General features: G+C 40.5%; 1 protein-coding gene across 4 annotated transcripts in view; it reads left to right on the top strand.

Moving 5' to 3' along the window:
* Positions 1-540: 540 nt before the first annotated feature.
* TFDP2 (transcription factor Dp-2) overlaps positions 541-23,649 on the top strand; it is a 58,951-nt gene continuing 35,842 nt past the window's right edge. Inside the window, exons 1-3 of one of the 4 annotated variants that reach the window (XM_075098835.1) lie at positions 541-638; positions 13,085-13,178; positions 19,729-19,795. In XM_075098835.1, the coding sequence (XP_074954936.1) occupies positions 13,164-13,178; positions 19,729-19,795 (82 nt within the window). In that variant the 5' untranslated portion in view covers positions 541-638; positions 13,085-13,163. Of the gene's footprint in view, positions 639-962; positions 1,273-13,084; positions 13,179-19,728; positions 19,796-23,649 lie in introns of those variants that run through there. The other 3 variants (XM_075098834.1, XM_075098836.1, XM_075098833.1) reach the window with 3 other exon arrangements.

The raw sequence follows: 23,649 nt of genomic DNA, 5'->3' as shown, positions 1-23,649 counted from the left end.
TAGGAGCAACAAACGGTGCATTGCTGCTTTGAATGGAACTAGTGCTGATTTTGGTTTTTCTTTCACGGGAGTGCTTTTTCTATTCGTATCCTCCCTAGAAGAATACCTAATCCTGCTTTGTAGTCATCAGGGTTTTTTTAAAACAAAAGAAAAGGTTGAAAGCAAACACTCCTTCGCGCCTTGCCCAGGGGCGCCGCAGCGACGGCGGGCTGGGCTCCCGGGGGCCGCGGGCGGTGCTGCCCGAGGGGCGCTACCCCGCGGTGCCCGTCGATGCGGGGGAGCGCGGAGGGACGCCCGCACCGTTCCCATCGTTTCTTTGTTTGCCGAGAGATCCTTTGTCTCGCGGGGGGAAGTCACAGAGCCGCAGCGGGGCACGGTACAAAAGGCAGCGAGGTCCGAGCTTTGCCGAGTGCCCTCCGCCGCCGGGCTCCCCGCGCCGGCGGGGACCTTCACCCGGCCCGGGCGGTGGGGCCGGACTTTGCCTCCCCAGCCCGCAGCCGCGCCGGCTCCTCTCAGATAAGCAGGAGCCCGGCGCGGCCTGTGCCCGCCGCCACGGCGGCGCCGCTCCGTGCGCAGGAACACAACCACCTCACGCCGACCCGCAGCGCCCCGCGGAGGGCGGGCGCCGTCGGGGGCAGGTAGGGCCGCCCCGAGCTGTCAGTGAGCGCCAGCCCGCCGAGCGGGGCCGGACCCCGCTTCACGCCGCGCTGCCGCCCCCCACCCCTCCGCCCGCCCGGGGCAGCCGGTCCCGCCGCCACGGGGGGCCGTGAAGGGAGGCGGTGGCCCCTCGTCCCGGCCGGGCCCCGCCCTTTCGCCCCGCCCCCCCCGCCGTCGCCCCCGTGGATTGGCGAGCGGCGTGTGTACACACACGGGATGGAGCCAATAGGGCGGGCAGGGCGCCTGACCTCACGCGGTGCGGCAGCCAATGGGCGCGTCCGGTTGCCAGACGCCGCCAAGCTTGTGCGGGGGAGAAGGAGCCGGGCAGAGCGCGGCGGCGGCGGCGACGGAGCGAGGCGGCGAGTGGGGCCGGGCGCGGGGGGGCGCGGCGGCGGCGGCGGCCGGGCTGGAGGCGCTGCGAGCGGTCACGCCGCCACACGCCGGGGCTCGCGGACTGGCCCTGCTGGGCCCCCGTCTCCCGCGGCCTCCTAGCGAGCGGCTGGTGCGCGGCGCCGGCCCGGCTGAGAGGCTCGTCGGTGCGCGGGGCCGGGCGGAGCGGCGGGCGGAGGAGTGGGTGGAGGAGCGGCTGGCTGCCCGCCGCCGCCGCCGTGGCTGGTAAGGGACCGTTGTCCTCTCCTTGCCTCAGCGCCGCTGTCTAGGCCCGGCCCGCGTTACTGCCTTCCCTCCCCTCCTCCCTCGCCGCCGCCGGGCCTGCGGGTGAGCGGGGAGCCGGGGCGGGCGGCGGGGCCGTGAGGGAGGGGCAGTGCCTTTCCTCCCGGGGCGCCGCTTCCCCCGCCCCGCGCCGTTCAACGGCCGCTCCCCCCCGCCCCTGTCGCCGCCCCCCCGGGGGGAGGGAGGCGATCCGGTGCCTGACACCTGCGGGCGGCGGCGGGGCGGGTGACAGGCGCTCTGCGCGCCGCCGGGTCACCCGTGCTCGGCTGCGGGGAGCGCGGCGGGCCCGTGCCGGCGCCGCGGCGGCTGTGCGGGGCGGCGGGGGCGGCCCCGCCGGGGGGGGGTTCGGGGTCCCGGTCCCGGGGGGGAGCGGCGGAGCCCGCGGCCCTGCGGGTGCAGCCGGACTTGGCGGCGCGGTGGGTTTGAGTGGCGGGTTCCACCAGGGGAGGGCCGGTCCGGCGGCAGCAACAACAACCACAAAACTTAATGGGATGCCTGTTCCTGCGCCCTGCGAGTTACAGGCCTCCCCCGAATTTCGGCCGCAAGGGGTTTAGCGGCAGAGGTGAATCCACATATAAATACCGCCTTTCGGAATTGGGAATGCAAACAATAGGAGGAAAATACGGAATAAGCAAACTTCCTTGAAATGGGGAAGAAAACCTTGTCTGAGGGCGCGCTCCCGCATCGAGCACAGGGGTGATGCCGAGCTGCGCCGCGGAGCTTGAGCTGGCTTCCTCTGAGGAGGGAGTCTATAGAAGGAAGATTTTCGAATCGATGGAGAGAGCGAATAGCTTAAATTTATATAATTTAACATACTGTGTAAAAAGTCTAAAAAATTATTACTTGGTCAGTTTTCATAATTTGGAAATCAGTTATTTTCATGTTTCACTTTTAACAGCTGATAGATTTTTTTTTTCAACTGCTATCACTGATGTAGCTTAATTAGCCTGACAGAAAACAGCAAAACATTGGAGGTTGTGTCATGTAACTTATTGCAACTTGATATGATCTTTGATTCAAAAACAAATTTTAGGCTAGTATAAATTGATGCTATTAAAAGATAAAATAATCATTTTTTCTCCATTTCTTTATCCTTCCCAAATTAACTTTAAACGGCAAATTAACAATAAACAGCATTTGATTATATTATATCCTGTCTTACACAAAAAATGTATGATTTGTATGCATGGGGCAAAAACTCATGGCAGATGACCAGTCTTGTAGAACAAATGCAGAACTGTATTTCACAGCCCATTTCTGTGCCAACGCTGTGTGTACTCAGAGATGTTTTGTACATAATGAAGTACTGAATTTCAGGAACTTCTGTTCAAAATAGCATATAGGGTGCTAACTACAGCACTTGAAGGAATGTGAAAGAGCAAGAAGTTTACATTATAGAAAAGTCGACTTGACAGGAGAGGTGGGCATGGGGGGGGAAGGACAAATTCTTCTTTGAAAACTTCCTTGTGAAGTGAGTCTAGTGCTTCTAGAAGGGGAAAGAGTAATAGGTTGAACGATTTAGTTCTGTACTGAGGAAAGACTGAAAATTGTTAAATATTGGCAAGATTGTCGCATGGGTGAAATTAAGAGTGATCTTATTTCGCTATCAAATTATCAGGCTTTCTCTTAACCCCTTCCTGTTTGTACCAAAATAGCTATTATAACACAACAAAAAGAAAACATTTGACTAGTACTATATTGATGCAATTAACTTTACAGAAAACAGGCGCCACTGATAGGAATGCTCTTTATTGCTGTAGAGGATTCTGACTGGCAACCTCACTTTACAGAGTGACAAGGTACAGTTTTCACTACAGCAGCTGTCCAGTGTAACAAGGGGATGGGCCAAATCAGTGAGCGGGGCAAAGGCACAGTGCTGTTTTGCAAGGGATGTCACTGCTACAGGAGAATTCTTTATATTTGTCTACTCTTGTATATGTTGGGTGCTACTGTAGGGGCCTCATGTGCATCTGGACATACTTCCTGGACAGGTGTGAGCACCCTCACAGTGAAGATCTTTCAGCGGGTTTGGCTAAGTGTTGTTACAGGTTTAGCGAAAAAGGAACCAGAATTCCAACTTTCCACCCCTTCAAAAATTTATAGTGGTATTTGGTTTAAGTGTGCAGACCTCTTCACTGTGCCTACAGGAAAGTTTAGTGCAAATTACTGTGTAGATTGTAATATTTGAACTTCTGTGTCCTAATGTGGAGCAGAATCAGTTCTTTATTATAGCTAGTCTAATTCAGTTATTGGAATTGCATTTCTTCTGCTGTGCTACCTTAAAATGCTATTCTTAGGGTTTTCTTTAATAAGTGATAATTTCTTAAACCGTTTGCTTTTTCTACATTTTGTTGTAATAATTCAGAATTTCTCCTCGACCTTTCCAATTACATTCACAGGAGATGACTACTAACAAATCAACGGTGGACCTTAAAATAGGGAAAATAAACTGTCTGGTCTGGTGCAGGGAAATACACTTGTGGAATTCTTGTGTGCAAAGCCAAGAAGCCACTGGTGTCATGGTTTATCATAAAATTTTAGGTATTCAGTCGAAAACAATCCAAATGTCTTGGTGTGATAATAGTGCACATACTACATCAAAGCCGATAGTACAAATGTTGACTGTGGGATCAGAAAAACTAGGGATATGCTAGGAAATATTAAAAAGTTGCAGGTGTGGTAGGGAGTGACAGTTTTATAACAGCTTCCTTGTTTGAGTCTTTATGTGTTTTTTGTAGCATCCAGTATTAGAATGAAATTAATTTCCCGCTCCCTTTTTATTTAATTTGTAGACTACAAATTTAGTTTAGCAAGAAGGAGGGGCAGTAGTAAGTGATCTTACTCTTACAGTTTCATTTAAGGAACTTTTTTGCTACTTTGTCTGATTTCCTGTGTGCAGTGATAGTTTCCAATAAAGATCTTTGCAGACTGTTCAAGTTTACTTTTATACTTCCCAATATTAACAGCATAAAAATCAGTCTAAGCAAATCAAACTGCATGCCAATGCCAGTTCAGTTTGCAAGACTGCTATACATAATATATGTTAATAATGTGTATACTGATATATCCTAATATATGCATTAGTAGAATCTGCAGCAAAAGCACAGCTTTCTAGCATATCATATTTCTAGTGAAATACAGAATAGTAATTAAATTAAAAGGGATGATATTTGGAAAAAACTTCTCCTAGATCTAGCTATTCATTTAGTACTGTTGAAAAGACTCTGCCTTTCAGAACACAGTTGTAAAATCCGCAGCCTACTGAAGCCACTTTTGAGAATATTTGTCTTTACTGAAACCTGTAGAAATTTTTAGACTTTTGCAATGCTAACTTGGTGATAAAATAATGCTTCAGCCAGCTGACATTTCGTGTTGGCTGTCACGATAGAGATTGAAAGTAAGCTGGAAAAAGATGAGCATTTGTTTTTTGTTAGTATGCTTGGTTGTAAACTGCAGCAATTCAGGTGTTGGCACAATTTCATTCTTTCTCACTTGGTCTCTCTTTTAGAGAGGTAGAAGTCAACTTGATATTGTTAACCTCCCAAATCACTTAAGCATGAATTGCAGAGGGTATCTTTGAAGGCACTGTCCAGAATTGTCGTGGCACTGTGATCTTCCTGGTGTACAGTCCTTAGGATATTTGGTAGACATGAACTGCTGAGTTTTTCACCAAGCTTCTAAACATGCTGTTGGTTAACATAGCTTCTAGAAATAATACATTTTATAAAGGTGATTTTCTTTCAACTAGTTTTACATTATTTCAATCAGTGAGACATACCCTGACCATCAGTTTTTACACAAACAGTGGCAAGAGGAAGCAGTGATGGTACTTGAGATTATGCTTCCCCTATGTCTCGATAGCTGATTCTTTCCCAACAGTGAATGGAGTGCCTGTGTCCCAAACATGAAATTTGTGTTAACTTCTATAGGCCAAAGTCCATTTGTGAATGTAATTCTGATCTTGCAGCTTAATGTAGTTTTTTCCTGTGGAAGTTCAGGCATGCTCCTCTGTTTGGCAAGTCAGGTTTCTCTTGTTTAATCAGGTTCCTGTTGCTGCCAGGTTTGTCTCCGTTTGGGTGGGAATAGCAAATGATTCAGTTCTGTCTTACAACCTGTTTAGTTCTTTTGTTCAACAGAGTCCCTTACTAACCTCTGTCCAGTGACTGTATCATCTGGCAGGTCACATGAAAAGGTTGCTTTGATAGTAACTCATAATCCATTTCCCCGTGTAGGTGTTAGCGCATATATTCTGCATGAATAAGTAACCATTTTCATTCACTGTTTTGTTATTGGGAATTTCAGCCCAAGATGCAAGTGGAAAAAAATCAAGAAATATAAGGTCATATGTTCAGAATGAAACTGGCAGGTTGCTACAGGCGCGCGCTGTCTTTAAGACCATGAACTTTTAGTCAAGTTGTACAGATGAATTCTTCAACTTGGTAGCAGCAATTATATTTATAGGTATTAAAGTCTTAAAGCAAATGTATCCCTTTGCGCATTAAGGCTTGTGAATGCCAATGTGTTAACATATTGAAAGTCACTTGTGAACCATAACAGCCATCCAAGTATTAAACCTTGCCCATATGAGCAATAGTTGTAATTACAAGAATAGCTGTAACTGATCTGTAATAGAAATTATGGTGGTAACGTGACCAATAACTACGAATGAGGTTAGGAACTGCAAGTGAAAGTGAGCTTATGTCCCCAGAGTGAAATCAGAAACCTTTGTGTGCATGGGTTCTCCGTTTATTGTAAGGAAGGAGTTAGGTAAATTTTCCCTTCATTGTAAACTTGACCTTGAGGCTTGAGAAGCTTGAGAAATACATTTCTGTTCTCTTAAATGTGCAATCCAATTGTCCTAAGCTTCAGTTTATTTAAAATTCAACTTACAGTTGTAATACATTTAAACAATTTTTAAAAATCAATAACTTCATACACACAACTGATAAAATTTCAAGCTGTGTATTGATTCTGTATAACAGCAGGCTTCTGCTGTCTGTCAAGAACGAATTGTTTATCCAGCTTATTGCTGCATAAGAAATTAGGAAGGCTCTGATCTGAAGACAAAACATCCTGCTTCTTCCTATAGATTTTTGAAGCACGCACACACACCAGTGAGCTCTTCAAAAGCACAGAGTAGTCTTCATACAAACAAACCATATCCAACCTTTTGTCACATTTCAACCCAAAAGTAAATTTGCAGGAGATCATAAATGCTTTTTTGCAGAAACGGAGTCATGATGAGGTTCTGCAAACCAGATTGAACCGATCAAGCAGCTTGATAAATCTGAAGGGTTAGTCCTGTCCTGTGCACAGCCCTGTAGGGCCGTCTGAGCTGTCAGTGGGTTGCAACCTGTGGAAAATTTTCTTCTTCTCCCTTTCAGCCCCATTCTTGCTATGCTGACAGTATTAGAACTAAATTGGCTCACCGAGGGGTCAGGTAGAGCGGGAGATGTTGAGAGTATGTAGTGTAGGGAAGGAGTGGAAAGTGGAAGTAGGGAAATGCAGATCCTTCTTAGCAATGATAGCAGGTGTAGGACCTTACATCAGTGCAACTTGTTTCATGGAATTGTACCCTTTAGGTAATTTTGTGTGCTGTAATCGGTACTTGAGAGCTTGTGCATCACTAGAAAAATCCCTTTTTTGCCTTTGTACTGAAGTATGACCTTTTTTTGTAACCTTTAGCCTTCAGTGAACACTGCCATAATCTTCAATCCATGCAAGAGTAGACTTAATAATGGTTTTAAACTAGAACAAAGCTTCTAGCAAATTATAAGGAAATAGTTACTAATTCTCTCTCTATCAAGGTCTTTATCCCAATATAACTTGGTGATCTTTAATTAAATGTAAATGTAAAATTATCTTCAGTTCATTGGATGGTAAGATCCTTCCAGCTGCAGGTGTAGACAAAAGCGCGTCTCAACAGGACAGTTAAACTGTTCCATGCATTTGTCAATGTACTGATAACCATGGAAATTTTAAAATCTCAAAATTAAAACTCATTACAAGACCAGATAAATAGAGTATTCTCTGATGTATCATACAGTATATGACCTGGCAAGAAGCTTGTCTGAAGTCTCAGTAGTCAAAAAGATTTTCTTTTCAGCTGAGCTTGATTGAAAGAGGCGCTAATGTATTATTGGCAATGCACAGACTGTCTTACCAAGATATTTTACAGTCATTCATGTAGATTGCTAAATTTTTCAAGTGTCAATCCATTTCTAAAATGAAATTTCTGAAGGCAAAAATATGTTTTTGAAAATACAGTGTGCCTTTTGCTCTGAAAGGAAGTTGCACCTGCCTCTCTCCACTGAAGCAGTAGACTCCCAAATATTGCGCCCTGTATAGTAGTCAGCTATGGAAGAAAACCCTGGGCTAGAAACCTAGTTAGAGGACAAAAGATGAGCTTATAGAATAGACTGTCTACTTAAAAGAACTACAGCTAAATTTCTGTTAATTCCAAATGTATCTGTGAGTGTCTGTGCTGATAAAAGTTGTCTATAAAACTGAAAAAGAAATTTTAGATCATCTTACTTTTTTAAGTGCTGCATGAATGTTATCCACAGTTCTGATGTCAGGCCTCTACGTGCTTTATCTTGAATGACAGTAAGCTGGTTTGGGGAATTAAAAGAGCCTTCGAAGGTTCAAGTACTTGGGAATTATTCCACGTGTTTAATGTAACATCCTCCTCATTTGAGCAATAAGGAACATGTTTCACCTCATTGATCTTGAAATAAACCCTGAGTGCTGCTCCTATTCTTAGATGTAGAGTTTATCGCTAGTACTTGCATGATATTGAGCATGTCTAACAGTGTGCCTAAGAAACTGAGTCCCTTGAGGGACAGAACATCGAATTCCAGGTTGATGGGATTTGGGTCTCAGCACTGTCAGGACTGGACAAGCAGCAGAACTTGAGGCTCTGTAGTGCAGTTAAGCGCATGGAGACAGTGGGCGCTTCCATCTAGGGGAGAGTTTAGTTACAGCTTTGGATTATTCCTGTGTTGTGTGTTCTTGTCACTTGTACATCCACTCAGACCGGTTTTCATCCCTCGGATTCAAGATATTCAGTAGTCTCCACCGATGGTGCTTTTGCTAGTCGTGTTATGATATGTACAACAGGGAGAGTAAACACAGCGAGTAGTGGGAGTAATGGGGATGTAGCGTTTGGGGTCAAGTCTGAGAGTATTGAAAGAGATCTGATTCATTTGTTGCCTCAATATATGTTCCATGAGGTTCTTAAAGGGACATTTCCCCTGACATGCTTTTAGCAAACCACACTAACTGTTGGTTGTTTGTTATATAGCTTAAGTGCTACAGTTTATACTAATTGAACTTGTATGTAGGCCTTGTCTGTTTTTCCAGGTTCTTTGTACTGTGTAAACTTGAGTCATAATTACTGCTGTTGTCAGAAGGTGTTGGTTAATTTGTTGTGATGATACGCTGGCATTTTGCTGAATCACAGCAACTTAGGAGAACCTGGTCAATTGTAGGTACTTATTTGGTTTTGCTCCTTTTGATTTCTTGTGGGCTAGCTGGTTCCCCCAAACTACAAGATGAGATCTTAACTTTCAAATTATGTTCAGGTAGTTATATCTTCTGTTTGCATCTTGGTTTAAAGCAGTCATGCTCATTTTGGTTTTGTGTCATGTAGTAGTGGAGACTTCTGTACTTTGGATTAGTAGGTTTCAGTCTTTTAAGTCACGTAACAATGATTAAATGGTGAAGCTTTTAAACTCACTACTCAAATTATTTAATTTTGTTAAAAACTCCTAATATCATTTAGCAGTCAAGTCACATTTCCCTTGCTCAGTCTCTCTAATCACCTTGTCTGTTAGCTGCTAGGGCTTTTTTGAAGGCATACAGTTGCTCACAGTAAAAGCTAGAAAATAAGTTGTAGTACCTGTAAGACCTTCATTATGCAACGTCATGATGGGTGTTCCTTTCAAACGTTTCCTAAGAGCTACTTTCTAATATTATTTTCAAAATAAAAATTATGGTGTGATAACTGAAGATGGGGACTTATTTCCCACTCTGAGTGTGCAACTTGTTGAATGCACGCCTTGGCTGGCTTTCTGAAGTCCTTCGTTAAGTGACATGCTGAATGTTATATGGACATGGATATTCCTGTCTTTCATAATTTGCAGGCCAAGTTTATTTCTTGTGTGCATAAATAAAGGATAAAAGTGGGACTAAGTCATCTGATTACTCAGAAAAAAAGGTTGACAAATCAATGGAATCTTATTACAGAGATGCAAAATCTGCAATTTAAATTTCAGAAATTTGATAACAGTTGTATTTCTGTTTCTTAGGGTACCAAGAAATTAAACTGACTTAGATATTTTCACTAAAATTGGTCCCTTTTAATCTCAATTGCTTCATAAATGAGTTGGATATTGAAATGGTTTTTAGGAACAAGATGGGGAACCACTTCCTAGGAGCAGGTGGATTTCTGATAAGTACTTTGTAATTTTGAAATCTTCCTGGTCTGAAAACTGAGACACAAGGAAGCAGCATATGTGTAACAGGTGGTCTAATCCATGTAGATGCTGTGCATAAATTAGTGGTTTAAAACTGAGCTTGTACTGATTAATAAGGAATCTTTTTGTTACTGCTGTCTTCTGAAATTGGCCTTGTAGCACCATAGCTTGAAACATAGTATTGTGGAAAGGGGCGTGAAGAATATAAACTAGTTTCTAGTGGAAAGGCTGGCGTTATACAGGTTTCTTTTTCTTGAAACTGATGACACTTTCTTTCTTCTTCGCTGACTCAGTTACTTGGAATGATTTTCACTTTGCAATACTCTTGATGAAGTAAATGAAAAAAACACTCCTTGGTGATGATAAAAATCATTCCAGTATACTAAAATATCTGTACAGTTTTTTCTGTGCTCTATGAAGACTTTTCATCATAAAAATTTAGGTAACTGTCCAATAGTTGTTGTAATACTTACATAAATGACACTTGTTGTGAAGTGGAAGTGGCCTCTGGGACTGGGGAGAATCTTTGTGTGGTGCAGGTCTATGTGAAGGTGTGGTTTGTGAAGTACTGATGAGAATTTGAGAAAGCTAAAGAAAACCAGGATAAGTTTGGCAAAGCTTAATTTTCAGGGGCAGAAAATAGACTGTTGTGGTACGGGGCTGTATTCTTTTCTACTATTAGGTTTTAGGCAGTATGTGTATCTTAAAGGGATAATATAAAAATAAGACTTTGGACCACATAAAATAAACCTATGAAGGAATATAATATTTTTCTGCAGATAACTGTTTTCTGTTTTGCATTGTTTCTTGTACTGGGATTCAGCTTCAGTTATCACTGAAACTTCTGAATAGATCTGGCTTTTAACCTGTGATGAGAATAGGTGCAGATAAACTCTTGTACTGTTCTGTTGTAACTAGAGCTTGATTTTCTGGGCTTTTGTAAATTTAATGCCCAAACTGACTTTTTAATGCCATTGGTGTAAGGGATCAGGCAACATACATTCTAGAAGAAACTACAATTCAAAGTTTACAAAGTCAGGCAATTCAGTTGGCTCACTGTACTGTACAATATTTGACCAAAAGGCAAAACTATAGGAGTGGATTATAAACCAAGGCTTAGATTATGAAGGGACAACCTTAGTTCAAATAAAGCAATCTTTGTGTCTCATGTGCTTTGGGCTCTGAACCTGTCTTTATGCAGCTTCATTTCAGTAGAAACCAGCTAAAGAAGAAAAAGGTTGAGTTTTATGTTTCTCTATCTGTGGGGTGCAAGCTGTCAAACAGCAATTGGGAATGAAGAGAATCTCCATTTTGAGGCCATCTGTGTAGGTTCTTTTGTCTGAACCCGACAAGAGGTCATGGCAGATGGTGGGGTCACAAAGTCTGGCTTCTCGAGCTTGACAAAATGTGTTCATAAAGCTGGAAGAATACCAACTGTTCGTACTGGCTGAAGAGCATTGTGGCAAAGGACTGTAATAGTTTATGGACAATACTTTCTGGATCACTAAGCTTGACAGCAAATAACTCCTCAAAGATGAAATTAGGTTGCTTATCTGTAAATGGGTTAAAACTGCTTAGCTAATGTGTTCTTAACTATGTTTTATTTGAGTAAATGACTTGTAAAGCCTCTTAAAGGAGGAGAGGGAGGTCGAACAGCATAATGAATTTTGGCCAAAGCTCCACATGATGTATTTGGAGAATTTGTGTGGAAGGAGAAGGAAGGTGGAAAAAGAAAAGGGAAATAGATTATGATATTCAGATACAAGGCAAGGCTTCAGTATTTGCTCCTTTGCCAAGACCACTGTAGCTTTATGACTTTTCTATGGCTCTTCTTCACGTTTCAGGATTGCTACACAGATCCAGTAGCCCCTTTCCCCAGGGCGTGAATAGATATACCTCTGCAGAGTCCTCTCTGAAGGCAGAGAAAATGCTTCTTATTTTCTTGGATGTTTTGTTGTGAAACTAAAACTTATAAGCTTTCATGGAATTATGTCTTAGTAGACAGAATTGTGTGGTGTTCATAACTGCTTAATTATGGCTGCAATAAATTGAGGCACTAAGGAAGATAGATAAAACTCATTCAGTAGGAAATGGAGAACACCTCTAAGTTGAATAAAATGTTTTTCTGCTAACTTTAATAACAGTTTAGTTGAGGTGATGTCTGAATAAACCAAGAAATCTACAGAAACATCCTAGAATTTAAAATTCGGAATTATATGAAACCACTAACATGGTGATGGTAGAGCTCCCCATTAGCTACATGCATTACTGAAAAAATTTTTGGCACTTCTAGAAGGGAGGTGAAGACACTAGGCATTCCCAAACTTTTCATAGGTTAAAATACAGAGGAAATAGCACTAATTGCACCCTGCTTTTGTAGCTGGTGAGTTCTGCTGTATTTGGTAACTAGTTTAGGCATCTTTCAAAAGATTTTGCTGAGTTGATTCCACACTTGAAAGTGTGAACAGTTCTCCCTCTTTTAAACATCCAAGTGCAATTCAGACATCTTTTGTAGTCCGTTTTTTAACAGCATGTAGTACTTAGAAAGTACTTTTCAAGTAATTAAACACTTGTCAAGTTAATTCTATCTTTAAAATGGTTTGTGCTGCCAGCATTGATTTGTAACTTGTTTTCTCCTGTTTTCTGTAAGACTTCTGGAAGCTTTGTTTTAAAACAATGAGTCACATTAAGTATTTTTCAGTATACCAAAGTGTTTGTTGTCTTCTGGAATTCTAATATTGTAATTCTAATTACATAGGGTTAATAAAAACCCCTGAAAATATTAAAATTAGTTTGAACTGGAATGTTTTTCTTGGTGTTTCCTAAAAACACTTAATGTTTGCTGTGTATATATATTTGATAGTATTTCCTACTTTTATCAAGATCTTTGTTTGTCTGCAGTGGTGGAATTAGAGGCTTTCTCTGTTGGTGGAGGCTAAAGACATGATGGAGAGAATTAGTTCACTTCCAGCTTTTAAAGTCAATCTGCATTAGATGCAAATGATTGCATGGTTTTAATTACAAGACTTCAGTAATGGTATGACATGCACATTAATATAGTTAGGCCCTATGTAAGTTGGGCCTTCTTGTATAAAGATTACATATCTGCCTATTCCAAGCAATGTACGTTTCTAGTATCCATATAGAACCTGACTATTGTGGTGATTGATTTTATCAAAAAGTTTTTTAAAAAAAGAATCTATCCTCTGGAGAAGCAGCATTGAAGCTAGAGAGGTAACTGAAAATATATTTTAACTATTTTTTTAACTGTCTTACAGGACGTTCATTTTAAGGATTCTGTGAAGATGAAAAGAGATATCTTATGGTTTTACGGAATATAAAGCAATATTGTCTGACATGACGGCAAAAAATGTAAGTATAATTATACAACATGTATTACTTCCCATATTGGCATGCTGCCAGTCACTTCTGGCTTTCAGAGTTTGGAGGTCTTTGTGTTTGATTTCTTGTGTTTGTCCATACAAGAAATCAAACACGAAGACTTTTAAATTCAAAAATCTTGTCCAATTTTTGTATACCACAAATGTGTACCCCATCATCTTCTACAGTGTTTTGATAAATTTAAACTGGTTAGAAGCTCTTTAAGGATGTGGAGTTTACTCAGCTATAGGTCAGGTTGATAACTGGGGCAATGCTTTATGCTGTTTCCTTATGGATCCTTACAGGTCCCTTCCAACTTGAGATATTTTATGATCCTCTGATTCTTCTAACATTGCTCCAGACTTATCAGAGCGCTTCACATTTTGTTGAAGCATCTCACCTTTGCACCAAAGTAAAATCCTTCTACTGAGTCTGAGTCTCAAAACTCAAGAAACAGAAAGACAGCATATTTCTTTACTAACGTCGGTATGCTCTTGGTTTCTAGAAGGCTGAGGGCCTTCCTGTTTCTTCGTCTGCCTCATTAACAAGCCTGTAGTGTGGTGTCTAGAGGCTCTATATTTGACTCCGCTATCGTGAGTTCTGAGGAAGCTTATGAAATGTCTAACATCCTGACCTTATTTTTCTGCCTAATTAGCTATGCTTCCTGAGGTACACAATTTGCATAGAGAACAGTCCTGATTAAGGGTGGTGGTCAGTGAGTTGCGAATGACGACTTTGGGCCCTGGGCAATTTACCTGTTGACTGCCTTTGATAGGGCATCCTGTGGTCTAATTAAATCTGGACAGGTTTAGGAAACAACATGACTAAAGAACTACTCCACAATAAAAGTGCAGGTAACCCTAGGATGGCTCTCTGTTCAATAACTGCAAAAGCTTTTGTGCATATTGGTTAGATTGATGCCAAGGGCAGAGTTAGGTTAAATAAATTCTCAAGTCTTGGAAGTTTCTTTTCTGTTGGCTTTATTAATAGTTTCATTTGGTGGTAGTTCCAGGTAAGGCTTTCAGATGTCTTATGTCTGACTGTCTGGTTCAAGCTGCCCAAGACAGAAAATAAATTGATGTGCATATGCAAAGCCCTTTGACTGACTTATTTCAGAGGTCATATTCAACTGTAGTATAAATAGGTAATTCTACTGATGTATGTGGAACAGCTGCACAAATCTAAATCATTTGTGCTTTTGACCTTTTGTTCAATGCAGTCAAAGGATAAATAATGGCAATAAAATCCATGGAGTGTTGTGCGATAGAGTCATAGAGTGACATATATTGGAAGGGATCTCGGGAGGCTGCCTATTCTGGTGCTCTGCATACAGCACTTTGACACTTGAATTCAGAACCCAGTTGCTTGGTGCTTTGTTCAGGGCTTCTCAGGGCTTAGGGTTTTGAAAACCTCTGAGGACGGACATATGACATTCACTCTGGGCAACCTACTCTTGTGCTAAATATAGCAATGTTTTTGTTGTTATTTACTTTAATGCAAGGCTAGAGTTATTTTATAGAATAAATATTTTATTGGTATATATGCTTCAAAGGTTTGCATATTAAACTCTGCAAACCTAGTTATTTAGCTAATGTTTATGGGTTTATTTTTAAAAAATCAGTTACTGTGGTGCAGATGAAAGTACAACTCAGTTTTCATGTTTGCTAAGTATACCTGTTCAAAGGATTTGTAAAATAAATAACAGTGTAAAAACAAGGGTGGTCCTGTGCTTTCTGTCCTTTTTTTGTAGCACTTCTTCAGGATTTCCCAACCGTAGTTAATCAGAACTGCACACTCAGGCCAACAGTGTCAGCCCTAGTGTTTTCTATTGCTGTTAGGAGGCCCCAGAATGCTTCTGAATTTGCAAAGTTCCAGGGTTTAGCATGTGTCTATGGGTTTCTGCAGCCTGAAACCTGTTCCAAATATAAGGTTACTATTTGTCTGTTATACTGTCTGAAATATTTTAAATATCTGCAGAGTGAGTTGAGGGAGAGAGCTTCTCCGCAGCAGTATTTCTATCTCTTTTTTTCTTTCTGTTGAAGCATCAGGGAAAGGGAACTTTTAAAGTATTGGAACCTGGACATCTTCTGGAAAACTCATAAAGGGCACATACCTTTCATCAAATGTACACATCAGGAAGCTGTCACCTCTGTGTTCTGAAATCACTGCCCCTCAACTGGGACACAGTAGTCTAGGGATGTTTGTGCTCCTAATAGCATCGGAAGAACAAAGTGCAGTGAGTTTAGGCTAAAATATCTTTGCATCTCACATGCATAAGTTGTGTTGAGCAACTTTATCTCCAAGGAAGCTTGTGCTTCAAGCACATGGCAAAATGTTTTCATAGACTGAATGTGTATGTACAAAGAGTAATGTTCCCCACCACTGTTTTTCCTTGCTAACTTTTTGATGTGATGGGAGGATTATCAAGACTGGGCTTACTGCTCCCTTCCTCTAAATGCAGGACACTTTCTAGTATCTGCTTGTGGAATATTGCATATGGGTAATTTGACCTTCCTTAGAAAACAAATCTAACCAAAACAGCTATAGATAATAAAACGTAGAATAAAAGTTACGGATTCTCTTGGAGATTAGATGTTTACATGCTTACCATACACATTGTACCCAGATGTAATTTAAATCACCCTGTCATAATGGGTTATTTCATTCTTCACATATATCATAAAAAGCATTTTTCTCGCCTGTTTTGTACTTCCATTCCCATCGGTCCTTCAGGTAAGAAGGCACCAAAGCAGTATTGAGAAATGGGTGAAAAATGAACAAATACTCATGGTAAACTTATTTTTAGGACAAAATAAAAAATATTACTCAAGCAGATTATTTGTTTAAGACTGTTAGTTTTGATTGTGTGATCTGAGTTTATATTCATGTCCATGTAAAGTTGTTTGTCACTGCTTCTCAGAGGGTGGTTGCCTTGTCATAGATGAGGTCAGTTAAATGGCTAGAATAGTTCTCCTTTCACATGTCAATATGGAAGAAAGCAAGCTACTTTAACTGCTGAAGTTGGTCAAGAGGTCCTTAACAAGCCTTAACAATTGTCTTACACAGGAAACTTAAAAAACAATATAAAGGACATTAGCTGTTCTGCACTGATAGTCCGTGCAAGTTTCTTTCAGTTATGATGAGAGAGCCCTTTTTAGGTCCTACCTGAGTAGTTTCTCTAAGTGATACTACTATAGTATATCTACAAATGAGCCTGTTAGGGCTTACAGGTATAAGAAAACAGTCAGTGGATGGATTCCTTACGCATTTACAACAGCTGCATGTTATAATCTGGATTAATTCTAGGGCCGAGAGAACAAAAACTTTAGGTTACTGGAAAAGCTATTTCTGTAAGGAAAGGGAAGGATGGTAGGCAGAGACCTGCTACCTGAACAGTATCTTAAGCAGTGGAGAAGGCTGATAAGCTACAAGAGCAGCTTATGACAGTTTGCCCCATCCATGGCCCTGGTGGTGATTCTTTTTTTCTTTTCCCTAGCCCCATTTGAAAACTTCTTAGTCACCTACTAGGAAAGGAGAAAAAAAACTTGATGAAAACATTTAATAGGATGCAAACGCCTGCCAAGTGCTTGCTTCATCTTACTTAATGGCTGGATTCATCTTGCTGCAGATGGACAGAAGCAGGAATCCAGCTCCTGCCATACCCAGTAATCCAGACACTCTGGAGCAAAGATATAAAGCAGAAATATCACACGAACCATACAAAAAGTAATAAATGATGCCCATGTAAGCATTGCGTTATTTGCTGGTTTCAGCTTAGAAGTGGTTAAATGACAAGAGTCCCAAAAGCAGTGGGTAGTACAGTCTCCAGATAACAACACGGCCTGGAACCTGTGACATCGAAATGGAATACTGGAAAGTTCTCATTCTGCTGCAGTATTGTAATATTGTATCACACTTGGCTGCTTCTGAGGGCTTAGTTATGATAATTCTTCTGTAAAAGAAACATTCCTTTGGATCTGTCACACTTCTCATTTAAGTTCTCATGAAATTCAAGTTTGTTTTGAAGATCTTCTAAACTTAGATACAAAGATTATAAAATTGAGAGAAATGCTCCTGTTCTTTGGATGCTCTTTATAAATGTGTTACTAGGACCATCGTAATGAAAATACATATTTCTGTGCAAACTACAATTTTGCTGTAATGTATAATTTGGATCACTGAAGTACAAGATACACAAAAAATAGAAATCAAGTACTTTGTGACACTTCCTTAAATATTGAATCAGTTAAATAATCTAAATCTTTCAGAGAATTAAATGTAAATGTTTGAATTTTTATAATGTCTGGAGAATCATCTTGGACTGACAGTGCATATGTATATCATCTTCAGTGCTTAACTGAAGCACCAATATGAATCAATAGGGAAACGTACAGTTGTAAATCTGGAGCTGAAGGTTCAACTGTGAACAAATTGCAGTGCTCTCTTTGAAGATGTTCATGGGAATCATAATTCTTATCCTTTCTCTTGGAACAAGTTAAGGCCCTTATAGCCAACAGTTAGTATTTATCCCTGTGGCTCCCACGTTCCTTCTCTGAATTAAAATTTTCTCCTATTTGTGTTTTTCTGTTCCTTGCAGAGGCAGGGGTCCTAGGGAGAAGCTGCTACTCTTATTTATTGTGCAAAGGCAGCAGTAGTATGATCCAAGAGTGCTGGCTCTTCATCTTGGCTTTGCAGTCGTAATGCCCTTTCAATGCTACGTGCTATGCAATTTACTAACCTTTCCAACCTCTGTTTTAAAGACCTCCTCAAGGATACATTTTCAGTGTAAGGAATCACAGTGACCTCTTACCACATGAGCTCTCCTTGATGCCCAAGCACCCGGGGGGAAGAGTACTAGAATGCTGCTGTTTTCCATATGGATCTGCTACCAAAACGTGATAAGAGACGTTTTGTGTTTGTTTTCACGTCCTCTTCCTCTTTCCCCTGCTCAAATCCAGGCGTTCCTGTTCACGTCCTCCCTAGCCCTGCTGCATTGCCTCTGCACCGCTGCCACCTGGTGGGAGACAAAAGGGGAAACGGGGAAAAAATGAGAGGCTGTTTCAAAAGCAACTTTTGGTGATACCATAGTCTGCAACAACCAAAGCATTTGGTTGCCCACTGGAAATAGTATATGACCATCTATTTGGGTCTGACAGGAAAGAGCAAGTCTGATGCAGACAACATCTGGGATAAATTGATGAACTATATTGAGCATCTCTAAGGGCTTGTTTACTGAAGCACGTAACTTAGCTCATTTAGGCAGTATTTTAGTCCAGGTAGTGCTGCAACAGTTAATGTTTGTACGTTGCTCCTGATGGTGAAAAAATCTTTATAGAAGTAGTTTCACAAGACTCTGTCACAAGGCTGTGTGAGGATTTTCCCCCTCAAAAATTTCTTGCCAAATACAAGTTCTGTAGTGGAACTGATCGATTGCATGCTTGTAGTAGGTATTATTTGTTTTTGTGTAGTTTATTTTAGTTTCATGTTACTACTGTTTAATTTTTCTGCAATTAAATGATTCTCTAATTTGATACAATAAAAATTCTATAAGCGGCCCTAGCATATGTTCCGTTATTACTACATACATCTGTAAAATAAAGTAAATATTTGATCCTTGATTGTATGATTGGTTTTTCTTAACTTAGATACCTGAATGCTTTGTCCCAATTACCTACAGAAGTCGTCAAATTTTAAAATACTTTGAGAAGAGATTTTGTAGTATTTGTTTTAATTGCCTACTGCTCCAACAGAGCTCAATCCTTCAGTGCTTATCACAGCTTCTGTCTTGGAAGCATAACAAAATGCTTGGTTGAACAGAGGTTACTACGGTGGTACAAACATAATGCTCTGAAACTGCAGAATGCCTTACCATTACTTGCTGTTGCTGGGCCCATCCCTTGCTAGCTGGGGTCTGAGGAACTTTCCATCTCTTCCCTCCCTCATCCAGAAACATGATCTTGTGTTTTTTGAAACAAACTCCACCTTCCTATGCTTTGTGTACATGCCCAAAATCTGAGATGCACCACTCTGTATATGATTTAGGTTCTCCATGTCTCTGGTAATTTGCCCTCAGGGTAAATCAGTTTTATGTCTGAAGACTAGGGAATGTATTCAAAAAGCATCAGTTGTCACATCTCCTCAGACCTGTAGACCGTGCAGCACAGTACTGAGAATACTGGACATCAGTCAGATTTCTGCTGTGTTATTGGTGGCAGCTGCTCTCTTTGACTTGGAGGAGGCAGTGACTTAGACCATAATAGCCAGAATGTGCTGCTTGGGTCATGTATATTACAGTGTCAGAATATTTAGGGTTTTTTTTAGGTAAGAACTTAGTTAAAATCAGAGTTTGTCTTTATATACACACAGTGAATATCTTGGATCCTTTGCTTTGAATCTCATGCTCTTGTTAGACTCTACTATCTGTAGGATTATGATGTTTCAGAAATGCAGAGCAGATTACTTTTGTAATACTGTTAGTTGCATACTAGAAAACATAGAAAGGTTTATCATATTTTAAGACTTAAAAAAATGTTTTGTTCAGGTTGGTGTGACTTCCACAAATGGAGACTTGAAAGGATTTATAGATCAGAACCAGAGTCCAACAAAAGGTAAGAAAATTCTATTTGTATACATAGAAAAGTAGTATACATTAAGACTTATTTCTCTCTTATGTTTACTGAATTACTATTATTGCTGGTTTCACTGCATATGGTTGATTCAGTTTTGGGAGGCTCGGAATTTACATGTTCAAAATGTATTTTATACATCCACAGTGGCAGATGTTTTATTACTGACATGCAAGTGTCAGTAACAAAGACTGGAAGATCTTCAGGTTTTCAGAGGGGAAGAGAAAGTGTAGTAAAAATAAGTAGAAGATGGAAGAAGCCCTTTTTTCTTTCCCTGATGGTGAATAAGGTGCTGAATTTTGTCATTTCCACTCCACCCTTAAAGTTCCCAGATTCTGTTGTAGTCCAGATGGGAGAGAAGGTTAGGCATGACTTCATGGTCAGTGATCTTGCGGTACTTTTATAAGCATTCTGGACAAATTACCATAATAATTATATTTTGTCCTATCCTGTTTCATCTTAGCATTTCTAGATTAATCACTTTTGACTCTAAAACAGTGTGTTGGCAGAACAGCTATAGGATTCCAATAAAATAAAACTGCAACCCCTTATCAATCTTAGAAAACTCGAGGATTCACAATTCAGGAAATGCCTCAATCAGCCTTTCTAAGTAAATACTGGTTTGCTGTTATCCACTGCAATAAACAAATGCATGTACTAGCTGGAAGAATTATTTTTGGCTCATCACAACAGTTGAGGCACGTCAGACTTCAGAGTCTAAAAATGAAAGAGTCTAAACAGAAAATGGCTAGAGCTACAGTGTCTTCCTAGTTTTCTAAACTATGCAGAACGTTACAGACTGGTTTTAGGCCTTTGAGAATTAATTTGTTGTGCACTGGTGAGATAATTCCCCTTTGTGTTTCATTATTTTGTGATTATTGTGTCATGATACTAGGGAAAAAGACTAAAATAAGTGCAACATTTTCGAATAATTTCTGTGAGACAAGCAATTTATTTGTTCCAAGAATAACTGAATTCAATAACTTTATAAAGTATGGGGCATTACTGTTAGTAGTAATATCTCAGTGATCCTTATCCCAGTCTTTATTAGATTTTGCTTCTGGAATGCTGGATGTATTATTTACCTCCATTCTTCTATGTTTTCTAATATGCTATGCTCTAATGATATTTTTTTAAAAAACCTTCGGGTATAATTACAAATCACTGACATATCTGTTGAGATGTAATGTCTTGTTCATGCTGGCTTATTCTTCTCGGAGAGTCAAATATTCCATGAAAGCTGGAAAAACTTGCATGCCAGTATCTAGGCTGTCTCTTACTTTCAATCTGAAGTATCCTTTCCTTACTTCTTCTGGCATGTCCACTGTTGAACTCTGGAAATTACAGAGGGGGAAGAAACTCCAAACATGCATTCAGATCCACAGTCTCTTAACAGGGTTTTGTGAACTTCCTAATTAATACAGTTTTTATTATTTTATCCATTATTTAAGTTAACTCATTTGCTGTAGTAAAAATACAGGCAATTTATTGCTATGTATCTGGGCCTGTTAATAATGTGCCTTTACAGAGTTCTTAGACTGAAGCATGATGGATTTATGATATGTTCAAGAGCAAAAGAGAGAGGCCATTTGCTCAAATAATGATCTTCTTGAAAGCATCAGATTTCAGGTGCTAGAAATGCTTGTTTAGAAAAGTTGCATTTATTTATTTTCTTTCCAAAAAAGATAATTATTTCTGGTGTGTGTTTATTTGTTATTTGCCTCTAGCACAAACATACTGATTCAGTACCACTATTGCATTAAAGGAACGCTTCATATTCCAGTGCTGATCCATGAACACTGAACACATAGAAAATTCCTTGCAAATTTTGTCTTTTTTTTTTCCCCCCCAAATGAACTCTGGTCTGTTACTATACTATGAAATCTATTGTGTAATCCTTGTTTTACTAGGTTTAATTTTGAAAAATGCTGGGCTGTTCTAGGTAAACCCACTGCTCTGCCACTTTGCCTAAAAACAGTAGGCTGCAGCCTGGATCATTGAGGATGCTGTTTCAAACTGCAGGAGAATGTCTTGAAACACCAAATCAGCTGTTGCTCTTTCTGTACTCATAGCTGCAGTCTCATTCTGTAGCATTAGCACCACTAGGTGTAGTTATGTAGGGGAAATTTTCTGGCTTTTTGCACACTAAAAATGTGTAATCAAAACAGCTAATCACTTGACCCTTGCACTCTAAAATTACTTTCCCTGCTTTTTTTCCGTTCACAGGCTTAAGTTTCAAAATCTCTTCTCCCAAGTTTTTCCCCTGAACCATCTGAAGCACGCACTCTGTTGCTGCTGTTCCAGTGTGTGTTTGATCAGGCTTAGTTAATCTTTCCCACCATGGCCTGTAGTGTGCACGCACACAGGTTTATTTTGCTACAGGAGTAGTTAATGCTCACAGACTGCTTAGGTAATGCAATCTAATCTATAAATCTTAAAGTACTGCTGTGTCACTTCTGCTGATTTTTAAATCTGAATTACTGTTCCTAAATAGGTTGGCAGGTTTGGCTTATTTGGGGGTTCAGTTTTCTTATTACCTGCTTGTTAGTGAATACTGTGGTCTTCTTGCTGTAGGGTTTTTTGATTCAGGCTTTTTAGAATACTTTAAGTATTTTTTTATTCCTTGTATAGATGATGTTTGGGAAAAAGAAGCATTTCTAGTACCTGGTGTATCTAAATGCAATACAGATTTACTAAGGAATTTGATGGTTTAAGTGTACAGAATCAAAGAACATATGTACAAACTTGTAATCCTCATAAAAAGACTTACTGCCTAATTCCAAAGGGAACTAGGTTTTTCTTTCTAGGTGTGCCTAGAAGAAATACCACAGTGCTCAACAGGGCATTAACTCAAAATGCTATTCACTTTGTTTAGTGAACAATTCCTATTCAACAGACAATTTACTTTCCCACATTTGTTGCCTTTAACTCATAGGCAACAGGCTCTTTTCGCGAAAGGATCTCCATTTGGAGCTTGTTTCCTCTGCTTGAAATGAGTACTCATTGGATCTGAGAGGGAATGCCACACGCGCACGGCGCTTGACCAGTGGCCAGGGTACTCGCCTAATGCCAGGGGCCACTTCATGCAATGACAGTCATTGGGTAAAATATTTCAAGTAGTCCACACAGCACAGTCTGGATATCTCCTTTCTGAACGTTGTTTTCACTCAGTCTTTGATGTAGTAGATTCTTATTGTTACAGTCAAAATTGTTCAGCTATGGCAAACCAGGTTGTCTATGTTTCATTTCTTTATCTGAAAGTACCTGGTAGACTAGTGATTGAAATTATTCCTGTAGGAGACTGCATATTAATTTTCCTAGGTAGAAGAAATTGGCCCTGTTTCTCATTCTTAGTGAAAGAATACTCTTGGGTTACCGAATGCGAAAAAGATGCTTCCTGTCATGTTTTGGAGAACAGAGATGATTGTTGCTGTTCTTAGTCTTGGGAATAGATCTGTATGTATGTGTTAGGTATTCTAGTGTTTTATCGTGAATTCTGCCTGTTGGGAGAAACTCCAGGTATGCTCTATGCTAAGAAGACTGACACACTCCCGGGTGTAGGCAGAGCTTTGGTGCTTAATAAAGTTAATTGACATCAACTAAGGTACTCCGTTATTTAGGCAAAACCCTGGTTTAAGTGGCAAGACGTCTTTGTGAAGTTGGCCCATTCTGTTAAAATTATTAAGCGTAATAGTTCAAGTTAGTTCTTAAACAGGTATAATTAGGTTTGTGAATGAGTTGGATAGTGACAGTTCAGTTGTGGTTTGGGGTGATTGTTTGAAGCTGTGAATGAATTAAATCAGACATACTGTAGAGTCCATGTTGAAAAGCTGCGT

This window comes from Phalacrocorax aristotelis, chromosome 7, assembly GCF_949628215.1.
Source record: "Phalacrocorax aristotelis chromosome 7, bGulAri2.1, whole genome shotgun sequence".
NCBI classification, from domain to species: Eukaryota; Metazoa; Chordata; class Aves; order Suliformes; family Phalacrocoracidae; genus Phalacrocorax; species Phalacrocorax aristotelis.
Note: the sequence above shows the minus strand (reverse complement) of the source record. Positions and strands in the feature narration are given on the sequence as shown.